The 13235-nt window shown below is 41.2% G+C and overlaps 1 protein-coding gene across 2 annotated transcripts in view; it reads right to left on the bottom strand.

Annotated features, from left to right (window-relative positions):
- Nucleotides 1-8129: 8129 nt before the first annotated feature.
- The window catches only part of RNF115 (ring finger protein 115), a 73060-nt gene continuing 67954 nt past the window's right edge, over nucleotides 8130-13235 (bottom strand). For both annotated transcript variants that reach the window (XM_004779639.3, XM_004779640.3), the window contains exons 7-9: nucleotides 13114-13207; nucleotides 10361-10476; nucleotides 8130-9415 (exon numbers count right to left, since the gene is read on the bottom strand). In XM_004779639.3, coding sequence (XP_004779696.1) covers nucleotides 9284-9415; nucleotides 10361-10476; nucleotides 13114-13207 — 342 coding nt within the window. In that variant the 3' untranslated portion in view covers nucleotides 8130-9283. The remainder of the gene's footprint in view (nucleotides 9416-10360; nucleotides 10477-13113; nucleotides 13208-13235) is intronic.

The raw sequence follows: 13235 nt of genomic DNA, 5'->3' as shown, positions 1-13235 counted from the left end.
TCTGCACTTTAGCAGTAAGAGACAACTGATTATAGGGCAGGGTTATAACCCCTTCCTTCTTTCCTTTCCGTTTCCATTTCCTCCCTAGTCACTAGGACCAATCAAACAATGAATTACATAAGCTATCTAAGTTGTGTGGCAGTAACATAACCTTCCTTTTTCTTTCTACAGCTTTGTAAGCCTGTGCCAGAAACTTAAAAAAAAAAAACAAAGTTACAGCAAGATAAACCTGACTCTCTTTAGCTTGCTACCTTTCACATTACAAAATACAGAGAGAAGATACTGCACAGGGGAGGAGATGCTAAATATGCCAAGAATCTGGGGAATGCAAGGTGGGACAAATGAATGTATTCCTTGACCTCTCCTCCTCATCACCACAGGAAACCTGCCTTTCTTTCTCCCTCTGTCACCACTTAAAAAAGAAAAAAAAAAGAAAAAAGAAAAAATAAAGAACAGCTTTCACAAAAGTGGCTTGTGGACAGTTCTCACTAAAATGCTGGATAAGTATGTGGTATGTGTGTTTTTATACGGAAGAAAGTCTTCCTCCCCCTTCTCTAACATGGTAAATAAAGAAGGCAGCCAAACAAAATGAGAACACAAATTTTTTTTTTTGGAAGAAATTTTTATTTAACACTAAAAAGAAGAGAAAAGAAACAAGCAAAGATATGTAGGATAGGAAAAGAGCCAGAGCCCAGTGACTGACTTGGCATGAAAATGAAGAAATTGAGAGACCCTGGCATTCAACAGCACCCCCACAGCACAAGAAAGTTTCGTGCACCCAGGTGCACCACAAAGCAAAACCGCCCAGCTTCAACCAAGTACTGGTCAGCCTCTTTGGTCATATCTCTTTCCTTTTAAATAAATGCCCAGAGCAGTATTTGCAGCCTTTTCTTCTCTCCTAAATTCACAAATCCTCTTGTCTTTCTCTTCAGACAGATGACCTTTTGTCATAGTCAAGTGGGGGAAGGGGGAAGGGTGGAGGACGACATCAACGGGAGATTCTAAGAACACAGACAATTTCACTGGAGCTAAATAGCAAACCATCAAAAGGAAACAGCTTACCTGCGATCCTTGGCCAGGACCTGCCAAATGTGGGAACGAAGTTTTGTGGGAAGAGAGAGAGAAAAGGCTGAAAAAGATGGCTTAGACCCTTATTAGTGTTGGTGTTGACCCTCAAACTAAGGACTCTGGATTTTGTGCCTTATGGAAGGTAAAAAAGACTAGGCCATGTAGTCAAAACACCTGGATTCAAAATCTGGCTCTTGAGTGTACCAGCTCTGTGTCCTGGGGCAAATGGAAGTTTTGAGATGCCGTTTCTGTCTACTTATCTCTAAATGGGATCTTGTCTACCCTATCTTCTGTTTCCATAGGATTGCTCTGAGGATCAAATCTGAGATTCTAAATTCTAAACCCACAGCCACTTGAATTCTGACTCCAAAGTTTTCTCCATTAAATTATGTTCACTTTAATCTTTCTCTGTTTTATGTAGGTTTTGTTTCTAACTAAATTTAAGCTGCATGTGAGTGGAGATGTTGTCTTTTGCTTTTTACTATTAAAAGAATCTTCTGAAACTTCTCAGCATTACATAATCACTGGAAGTCTCACAAAGAAGCCACATCCTACTACAGAAAACGTTGTATCCATTGTGCTATACTAATTGTAGTTCACACACAAAAAACTGCAAAAGGATACATGACCGCTGTCCAAGCTTGTTAAGACCTTCAAGAGCATTAGACTATTAGCTCTGATGTGAACTAAGCAGAATAAACAAAGCAACAGCAAGTTAGAAGTCCCATTTCTTGTATTCTGCTTATCTCAAGACTTGGTTAAACATAAATGTGAAATATTTATATCCAAATTATTGACATCATTGATTTCAAATAAGCCTACAAATTTTCCATGCATGAATAGGTAATTTTCTGAATACACATCCTAACTTCAATCCAAATGAGTGATTCACAACCCATGCATGGAATCTGTACTTCCTTGAGGCCATGGAGCTATTACAAGGAATCTGTATTAGCACTATATTTCATCTGAATATATATCTTACAAATATTTATATACTATATTTCAACCAGATGTAGATTATGGTGTTACTAATAAAGACAAATGGATTTAAAAGCATTACTGATGGGCACCTGGCTGACTCAGTTGGAAAAACATGACTCTTAATCTCAGGGTCCTGAGTTTGAGGTCCACATGGGGTGTAGAGATCCTTTTTTTTTTTTAAAGATTTTATTTATTTATTTGACAGACAGAGATCACAAGTAGGCAGAGAGGCAGGTAGAGAGAGAGAGAGAGAGAGAGAGAGGGAAGCAGGCTCCCTGCGGAGCAGAAAGCCCGATGTGGGGCTCGATCCCAGGACCCTGAGATCATGACCCGAGCCGAAGGCAGCGGCTTAAGCCACTGAGCCACCCAGGCGCCCCGGGGTGTAGATTCTTGAGGGGAAAAAAAACCACTTAATTTAAAAAAGCATCACTGGAAGCAAATCACAGCAGCTTTTTGTTATGTATTTTTTTCATTAAAAGATACCCTTTTGATGAAAAAAACATAGCTATCTTCATGTTGTGAAGAGTCTAATAATTATTGGACCTTAAAAAAACAGCACACCTTATTAGAGAAGGTAAAGAAGCACAAGCTTATATCCCATGAGTCACAGATATCCCACTGAAAGGGGAAAGGCAACACAGACTCTACTTCCGTGGACACCAACTAAGAGCAATTTGTCAAAACTTTACAAAGTTTATATGTATATAATCTTAGAGCTGAATGTCTGTAATTCCACTTATCTGGCAGGGAAGATCAAAACCTTATGTCCTTTGGTTAAGACAAGGGTTCTACTTGGATCCTAGAAAATATCTCTAGTTGTACACATTGTATTCTATGCATTTTACTTTAAACCTTGGAGCAGCCCTGTGGTTCCTGGCCTGAGTGCTAAGGCACTGACATTCCAGTTAGCTATGATTCCCCCCACACAATGGCCACTTGTGATACATTCTCTCAACTTCCTGCCTCAGAACTTATGTGAGACTCATTCTGGAAACTCTTAATAAGAGTCTTCTCTCCAGGGATGCCTGGGTGGCTTAGTTGGTTAAGCATCTGCCTTAGGATCAGGTCATAATTCCAGGATCCTGGGATGGAGCCCCACATCGGCCTCCCTGCTGAGTGGGGAGTCTGCTTTTCCCTCTCCCTCTGCCTCTGACAACAGTTTGTGCTCTCTCTTCCTCTCTCTATCTCAAATAAATAAATAAAATCTTAAAAAAAAAAAAGTCTACTCTCCTAACTCCCAAATCCCTGTTGGTTTATTCTGATGAAAAGCATTCTCATCTTCCCACCTCTTTACCTCAGAAACCGAAGAGGGCTTTCCTCTCAAGCTACTATTTATTTATCCTGCTCCTCCCACTAAAATCATCTTCCTTCACAGACATCACCAGCTAGCCTAGATCTGCTCTAACAACCAAGTCTGAAGAGCCCCTCCCTTCCAACACCCCAAAGGCTGTTTGGTTTTTGTTTGAAACAGACACATACTACGGTTCCCTCCTGATTAGTTTTTGTTAAGACTGATATAATTTGCTTGAGGAAAGAGCAAGTGGATATCAGATTGAAAGAAACTGAAGCATGCAGAAGGTCAAGAGAAAAGTCAATTTGGTAACAGTAATTTCTTAAAAAAAAAAAGAAAGAAAAAAAAATTAAAAAGCAATAGATAATCGTATTTGTGTTCTACTACTACAGAAACAGAGAAAGGCTATCCTCAAAGCCTTTTCTCCCCTCAACCCTTAGAAATGACAAGGCTTTTACCTCCAGTGAATCCCTTGGGCCTCATACCATATAGCAGGATGTCTGGCTGGCAACCAAGCCAACAATGCCCCATAAGAGAGAACTATGGAAACAAAAGGGCCTGAAGTATATGTATAATGAGAGAATTGCACTGAGGCTCCAGCCCTCTGCTGTACCTGTTAACATTATGCCAGTGGCCACCACATCCCTTTCTTCCTCTACTGTGATATGTGCATCTATACGTATATCCATTAACGCACATATCCTCTCTCTTTCTCTCTCTCTCTCTCTCACACACACACATACAAATGTGAAACACAAAGACATAAACAAGGACTTTTTTTCTCCTATTAGCTATTAAACCAAAGTGAGAGTTATCGGGGGAAAAAACAAATTCTTCCCCAGAAAACTTCCTTCGAACTTGAGAAATAATTATTGGACCAGAGAGTGTACTGCTCAAAGAAAACATCTAATAAGCACTTGTTCAATTGCTGCAAATGTTGACAACTAAAATTTATAATAAGCTAAGGAAGCTATTTCATTTATAGCCGTCTCCGCATCTCTTGCCTAGAGATGCACCTTTTTCTTATAAATTAAAACACTGTAAGGAAGAGTTCAGGAGTTACAACAACAGGGACAAAATGCCATTCTGGATTTTCCCCGTTTCCCAACTCTTTAGGGAACTGGCAGTAGGAATTCTGAGGGAAAATGAATTTTTAAAGGCAGAGTTATTCTTTCTTCCTGCTCCCAGCTGGGAAAGTGTTGGGGTACCTGGGTGGCTCAGTGGGTTAAGCCGCTGCCTTCGGCTCAGGTCATGATCTCAGGGTCCTGGGATCGAGTCCCACATGGGGCTTTCTGCTCAGCAGGGAGCCTACTTCCCGCGCCCTCTCTCTCTCTCTGCCAGTCTCTCTACCTACCTGTGATCTCTCTCTGTCAAATAAATAAATAAAATCTTTAAAAAAAAAAAAAAAAAAAAAAGACTTTGCCTTCAGCTCAGGTCATGATCTCAGGGTCCTGGGATTGAGCCCCGCATCGGGCTCTCTGCTCAGCAGGGAGCCTGCTTCCCACCCCCCCACCCACCTGCCTCTCTGCCTACTTGTGATCTCTCACTCTGCCAAATAAATAAATAAAATCTTAAAAAAAAAAAAAGTGTTAAAGACGTTCGAGATCTCAGCTAAATGTTCACCACTCTTCTCTTCCCACCCAACTTCCCAGTTCTATCCAGCCAGCTAACCTGTAGGAACCTGAGTTGAACAAATCCCTGGAAACTACCCAAGAAGCAATCATCACTTGGAGGCCAGCAAGGATTTGCCTTTTCAGTTCCCAACTTGTAAGCTTACCAATCTCTAGGACATTCCCTCCTAATTATGTGCTAACAAAATAGTTTTCTTCCCTCTTTATAAAAAAAAAATGTTTTTTAAAAGATTTTATTTATTTATTTGAGGAACAGAGAGAGCACAAGCAGGAGCAGAGACAGAGGGAGAAACAGACTCTGCTGAGCCAAGAGCCCAATGTGGGGCTCGATCCCTGTCCCTGGAGATGAACTGAGCCAAAGGCAAACACTTAACCATCTGAGTCACCCTGGCACCCCTCTATTTTCAAACTATAGTGGGCAAAGGGAAGATAAAGAAGAAAAGTCATTCATAAACAAGAAAAAAATCTGTTGGGGTGCCTGGGTGGCTCAGTCAGTTAAGCCTCCGACTCTTAACTGGCTCAGGTCATGATCTTGATCTTGGGGTTGTGAAATCAGCCCCTCACTGGGCTCCACGCTACACGCTCTTTTCCCCTCTTGCTCTGCCCTCCCCCACTGTGTGAACATGCTCTCTTTCTCAAAAACAAAACAAAATAATCTTGGCAGAGCCAAGTTCGGCTCTGCATGGAATCCACAGGCCATTTAATATGAACATAAAGGCCTCAAGTGTAAGGGTTAAAGATCAGAAAATGCAACTGTTTCCTATTCTGACAATCAGGAAGAATTAAATCATCTCTCCTTTGACTCCTATCAAGGCTCCAGATTCCTGAGTCTGTAAACCTTCCAACTGTATAGGAATGAAGTTATGTAAGTACGGATTATGCAGCCCTCTGCCTTGGGCACTATATCCAAAACTGTTTGAAACATTTAAGAGCAAGACATTCCTAAAAACTAACTCTTAACCCAAGCCATGTTCCGGTATTAGATCAATGAATCTGCAATGTTTCTTCCTAGAATGGGACGCATCTCAGACTTCCAGGTTAATTTTGGTTAAGGAAAAAATAGGTACGTTGCACACAGCAAATTTGCCCTTGACGCATATGTATTTCTTCTACTTTTCAACCCTATTACTGAGGTCTCTAATCAAAGCAGACATTTCTCATAGAGACACACTGTTTATCTGGCAAAACTTAAGTGGGATGGGTATCACTCTGCTGTGTGCATTTCTGTATTTTTTTTTTAATTCAATTAATTAACATATAGTGTATTACTTGTTTCAGGGGTACAGGTCTGTGATTCATCAGTCTATATAATACCCAGTGCTCACTGCAACACATACCCTCCTCAACGTCAATCACCCAGTTACCCGGCACCCCTCAGCCGTCTTCCCCTCCAGCAACCCTCAATTTGTTCCTATGATCAAGAGTCCCATGCTTTGTCTCCCTTTGTGCATTTCTACTTTCCCTTCTATGATGGCTAATTTTATGTCAATTTCGCCAGACCAAGGAGTACCTAAATATTTGGTCACAGATTATTCTGGGTGTGTCTGTGAGGGTATATCTGGTAAGATTAACATCTGAATTGGTAGCCTAATTAGAGTGGACTGCTCTCCTCAATGTCAGTGGGCCTCATCCCATCAATTAAAGGCCCAACTAGAACACAATGTCTGATACTCCAGTAGCAAGAGAGAGAAGTCCCCTTGCCTATTTGAGTTAGGACATTCATCTTTTCCTGCCTTTGGACTCAAACTAAAACAGGTGGCTTTTCAGCACACCTGGGTGGCTCAGTTAGTTAACTACATGCCTTTGGCTCAGGTCATGATCTTGGGGTCCTGGGATCAAGCCCTGCTCCCATCTCCCTGCTCAGCAGGGAGTCTGCTTCTCCCATTCTCTCTGCTCTCTCTCAGATAAATAAAATGTTTTAAAAAAACAAACAAACTGGCTTTTCTTTGGTCTCAAAACTTCCACCAGCTTTTGGATTGGAATTTATACCACTGGCTCTCCTAGTGCTCAGGCCTTTGGAATCAGACTACAACTACACCCTAAGATCAACTGGCTGGGTGACTGAAATTCTTAAAACTTCTTAACCTCTTTAATCACACAAGCTAATTCCTTATAATAAATCTCTTTACAGACACAGACACACACACACACCTTTTACTGCCTTGCTGATTCTGTTTCTCTGGAGAACCCTAGTATACTCCTTAACCTAAATTAACCTTAAACTCCAAGATAGCTCCTAGGAAGAAATGCTACAGAATCATTAAGTGGAAAGGATACAGGAAATAGCAAAAGGAGCCTCGTGGCCTCTATCAGAGCAAAGAAAGTTATCAAAATCTCAGATAACTGAGACTGACACTATTCTGTGTATTGAAAAAGTAACCCCCTAATCCAATACTTTGTTTCTGACCCTTTGTGAGCTACTCAGATCCTTTCTGGTTCTCTAGTTTTCTAGTCATAGTAAAAATACAATCGTTTGTCCTGGCATCTCTAGACTCTAACAGAGAGACAATAATTTCTGGCTGTCATAATTTTTCTGAGAAAGTGGACACTATTCTACTTGAAAACTGAGATGTGCTCCAACTTCAGCATGGCCTTTCTCCATCTACGTAGTGGCAATTAAATATTCAGAATCTACCTCTCACCCCTCTCCCCAAGCTTCCCTCCACCTTCAAACCAATCTGTAGTTTCAGGATACACACTGATACCCATAGTAAATAGCTCACATTCTCCAAAAAATGATCTCTGCAGAGATATTACATAAGAGGCAGAGGAGAAAACATCTTTGGTTCCCTGGGCCCAACATGAATCAGACCTTACGGTCACAATTCTACAGGCAGGCTGTTAATTCAGCAAGCCACTCTCCCACTTTCTCTCTTCCCTCCCCTACTTCTTTATCTTCTACCAAAGTACAAAGATATCCCTAACCCCCTTCCTTCACCCCAAAACCAGTGTATGATAGTCAGCAAAAACTGAAGAAAGACTCCGATCCAAGAAAGACACTCACCAAAGAGTGGCCTTCCTGTTCAAATCATTCCAAATTGTCAAGGACTGATGTGACCAGACAAATGGAACCCCCATCACCCTCTATGCTGAGTTAACAGTGGTTACATGCCCCCATCATTTCCTTTTGAGACTCTGAAGTTCCAACAACATTCTTGATCTTCTTCATTTATTCAACTTTAAACACTTAAATGCTTCAAAGAGCATGTGCATGTGCAATGAGACATTGTTAGGCTGAAAATAGAAGGCCCACCTCTCCAAGGCCAAGCTGTTTTAGGCATGATCACAATAATCAGTTTGATTCCAAGTACAACCAGAATCAAGCAGAACAGAAAGATTTCAGAGATGATAAAAGGGCTTAAAAAATTAAAATGAGACAATGTGAAATCTCAATTCCTGAAGGCCAATGAATTACTAAAAACAGTGAATTGGCTGTAGAAGCAGTAATGAAATAATTCTATTTCTGAGGGAAATTATCTTAAGGTCTCCATGACAAAAGGCAGTAAACAATGAGTTGGGGGTTATTAAAGGAACCTCAGAACCAAAGATTTCAAATGCCTTTTCTTCTGTGCCTATATGCTGCCCAACCCATTTTCAAAAGGGAACCAGAATCAGATTCCCACCAATTTAAGATTCCTAAGATATGTCATGTTGGCTTCTACAGAAACTGCACCTTGTGAAGTAGTCTTTAAAAATTAAAATGAGAAAATCAAAGAGTACAATGATCAGCCATTTTCTCCTCCCCACTCTAATTTTCCTTTGATTTTCTGAGAATTCAAAACAAAACAAAATCATTAGTCTCAGATTCCTGAATTAATCTGTTCTTGCTTTGTGGCTTCTGTGGCCAAGAGTAGATGCTTTTGTACAATTAAAACAGGAAGACTTTGTATCAGCGGACTTTAGGGCTGTGGTTCCACTGCATGTACTATAAAATATACTAATGATAGGGGAGAGGTTAGAGAAGGAAGTGGTAACATCCACTACAGGAGAACATGACAGATAGTGGGACCCTAGCTAGACTTTAAGGTAAAGTGATTCTATTCTGGCGGGGGAAACCCACATAATCAAGTTTCACACTTAAAAAAGTATCACTCTGAATTCAGGAATAAGAAGCATTTGGTTGTAGATACGATTCCATCTGCAGATACTAACTTTAAATTTAGAGAAGAAAAACACTCACTGCATTAATATTATGGGTTGGGGTTTCTTATGCAATTCCTAAATCCACCTACTATTTTTTTGTTTTGATACAATTGACAGCTGTGATAAGAAGACTACCACAGCCCTGGCTCAGATGCAGGCTTTAGCTTCAGAAAGTCCATCGGTCATGTAGCTGGCTGTCATTGCTATATCTGTTGCTTGCAGAGGCCTCAGAGCTCTGGGTTTGCCGAGTAGAGTCCTCACCATTTAAGCTCTTCCTACATACAGGACACGTGTCGTGCTGAAACACAAAGATACCATGTAAATAGTAAATAGTAAAATGCCTAGTAAATAGCATGACCTGAGAAGCTGGAAATGCTAAACACTTTAAGAAATCTTGAGAGCTGGCAGGCAGAAAAACAGAAAGGGCATGTATTCTCACACAGTGCATGCTGGGCTCGAAGGTATAACACCAGGACATCTTCGAAAGAATTTAAACAGAAATGCCAGAGAGAATTCTAGGACAGCAACTTAACAACAGCTACCACACATCACCAAACAGAACTAACCAGAAACAGTGACCTGGGAGCACCTGAGTGGCTCAGTCAGTTAAGCGTCTGCCTTCAGCTCAGGTCATGATCTCAGGGTCCTGGGATTGAGCCCTGTGTCGGGCTCTCTGCTTAGTGGGGAGTCTGCTTCTCCCTCTCCCTCCCCTCTCCCCAAATCCCCCCTCCACATGTATGCTCTCTCTCAAATAAATAAATAAAATCTTAAAAAAAAAAAAAAAAAGAAAAGAAAAGAAAAATAAAGAAAGAAAGAGATAAAGAAAGTGGCCTGAGATGGCAGGGGTCAGCAAACTTTCTGTGAAGGGACTGATAGTAAATATTTTAGACTTCATAGGATATACCACCTATATTGCAAGCACTCAACTCTGCTGACACAGCACAAAAGTAGCCATAGACAACTGTCGACAAATAAGCGTAGCTATGTTCCAACAAAAGTTCATTTACAAAAACAGGTGGCAGGCCCAGGACCTGTAGGCTGTGGTTTGGTAACTAGTGGTCAGAGAAGTTCCAAACACACAGTGATCTAAAAAACGGTAATGGCACCAGCAGGAATTAGCCAGGGACTAATATCTGCTCTGCTTGGTTTTCTATGAACTCCAAACCACCGCCTCCCCCCGCTCCCATGAAGAGATGGGACTGGCAGAGACAGCCCATCACATACGACAGCTGTCTATACTCACCAGTTCTAACCATGGTACAATACAACTGCTGTGGAAGAAGTGGTTGCAGGGTAGCTGTCGGACTTCCTCTTCAACTGTGTAATCTTCTTTGCACACTGGACACTCTAAACCCATATCTGTTGGAGGAGGAAATGCATTCTAAAGTAAGTGAGCAAAAGGAAAGAAGAAAAAACCAGCCCAGTCTTTAACCAAAGGAATGCATAAAGAAAAAATACAAAGTGCATCCGAGCCACTGGAGAAGGTAGGAAGCAGGAATTTTATTTCAAAATGCGGGAGGACATGATAGTAGACAGGGACATGAATGGGCTTAGGTAAGGACTGCATAGAAATTATTAAGGTCTACTTTTCAAAGTCAAGACTTGGAAAAAAATATCCCCAGGCTTAGATTATTTGCTAAGTGAAAAAGGAAAAACATCTTCCCAGACGTGTGATAGACTTCTAGCAGTTTCTACTTAGTATAAGTGACTCAAGTGTCTACTTAGGAAAAAAAGGGGGCCTCTTAGTCAGTATCTCAAGCCACTTTTACCCTGCTATTTTCCACACTCTGCATTCTCTTTCAGGGTGGTTGTCCTAAAGCCTCTGTACAAGTTGTTAATTAAAAGCTATACCAGGAGGTGGTGCTGCAGAATTGCAAAGCCCAAGGAAAGCTCAGGTTCCAAGTCCAGAGACAAGAAACACTTTGTGAGGAACAGCCGCAAACTAAATTGGGAGTACCAGGCAGCGGAGTCAGAGTTTCCCAAGTCTGGCTAACAATACCAGACAGTCTCTCTCTCCAGTGGCCAGGGTGTGCGACGTGCCCATAGCAGCAGTCAAGGATCTGGAGTGAGACTACCACTTAATAGATTTACTCCTCCCTCTCCACTATTCCCTAACACCTTCACCTCAATTCTAGCTATTATTTCTTAATGTCTGGTCTATTGGAACAATCCCCCAGGTAGTATCCTCGACCCTAGCTTTCAACCCTCCAAATTTTCCTAAGCTTTGCAACCAGCTACTTTTCCCTAATACTAGCTTCACAGCAATCCCCAGCTCATCTTTACTTGAATTCCCAGCTGATAACTCAAAATCAACATGTTTAAAATTAAAAATATCACATCACTTCCATAACCCAACTGGGGCCTGCTCACAATTCCCCCACCCCTGCCAGATGGCAGCACCAGCTCTGTGGTTCCCCAGCTGCAAAACCTTCTGTACTCTTTGTTTGACCTTCTTCCCTTCTTTATCCTATTATGCAATCAGTGAGGAAAGCCTTTCTTCAAAACGATCCTGAGTCTACCCCTCCCTGTCTGTCAGCACTGCCACCATTAGCTGCACCCCCAACATGTGGCAGCAGCCCCTTAAATCCCTGCTTCTGCCTTCTTTGCCTTCCAATCTATTTGAGACACCACCTCTAAACTAATCATCTCTAAAGACTACCTAAAGTTCTGCAATCCTCCACTTGGGGAGCTATGAAACCTGCCTCCTATCTAAAATATCCAGCCCTAACTACTCTGCCAGTTTCAAGGTCCACACAAACTGGCCCCTAACCAGTCACGCTTCCCACTAACCCCAAACCAGATTCTATTTCAGGGCTAATAAGGTGACTCTCCTTATACCTGATTGAGACACTATGTCCATGTTGACATTCTCACATTGGTTCATATTTTTCCTTGAGCAAAATGACCCTTCTAAGATGGCCTATCCTGTCTTCAAAATCTTCTCTAACTTAATCTGGAATTTGTGGGGAAAGAACTGCTTAAGTTCAATATAATGTTCCTTGTCACTAAATTCCTTCAGTGCTTAAAAATAATATCTGTGTCTAAAGTACCTAATTGTATCAGGCAAGTAAATAGGAAACAAATTCCCAGCCCCCCATTTTTTCTCGTTCTCTGTATCATCTGCTCAATACTATTTTTTATACTGTTTTCTAATAGTTCAGTTGAGTCTTGGTTTCCTTGCTAAGCTCTTCAAGAAATCAAGGCTTATCTTGTACCTCTTTTGTCTCCTCCATGGCACCTAGAAAAAGGAGATGGCAGCCGCTGAGGAAATACTTACTGGCTCATAAAAGAAATTCTCAGCCTTCAACATTTGTAGACCCTTCTCCTGGGCCCCAGGAAATCTACATACCAAGGTCAAAATGACTCCACAAAACATCAAAGCATGGGCTCTACTTCTATCCTGAGCACACACTGTACACCTGCTTATTAAAAAATAGTAATAATAACCAAAAAGGAACATTCCAAAGGTAAAAACAAAAAACTCCCTTGTTCCCATAAGATTAAAGTCATACAGATTTGCATGTACTAAAAACGTAAGATAAAGTCTGTAACTTTCTGAACTGTCCTTTATCATAATGATTTCCAACTATATTAAAAATGGGTGTCTGGCTGGCTCAGTCAGTACAGTATGCAACTCCTGATCTTAGGGTCATGAGTTCAAGCCCCACACTGGGCATGGAGCCTACCTCAAAACAAACAAACATACATAACCCTTCACCAAATGGTCTATCCCTGGAGCTCCCTCTTCTCTATTAAAAACTGTGCAACATCAGCAACTGTCCTAACTTAGCCTTCTTTCTCTTTATAATTTAAAAAAAGGTTTGTCCAATTCTGCATCAACATGACTAACCCTAATGAAAAGGCAGACATCTTAAATATATGACACCCAGGCAGGAATTTTAGGAGTGCTATAGCTTCACCTGAAGATCCTTAGTATAGGAAGATGCTGGAATTTTGAATCAGAAGTTGACAGAGTAAGTATAGAACTGAACCTACCAACTTGTTCCTGAGTTACTGTCACTGTTGGAAGAGATGTGATCTTTTCCTTGTCAGCTGGGGGAGGCCCTGTGTTCTCCAGTTGTCCCAAAAGCTACAAAAAAGGAAAAAGAAAAAGAAGA

This window comes from Mustela putorius, unplaced genomic scaffold (genome assembly GCF_011764305.1).
Source record: "Mustela putorius furo isolate JIRA1106 unplaced genomic scaffold, ASM1176430v1.1 tig00000585_pilon_pilon_pilon, whole genome shotgun sequence".
NCBI classification, from domain to species: Eukaryota; Metazoa; Chordata; class Mammalia; order Carnivora; family Mustelidae; genus Mustela; species Mustela putorius.
The sequence above is the reverse complement of the archived record's forward strand: the minus strand, read 5'-3'. Positions and strand labels throughout refer to the sequence as shown.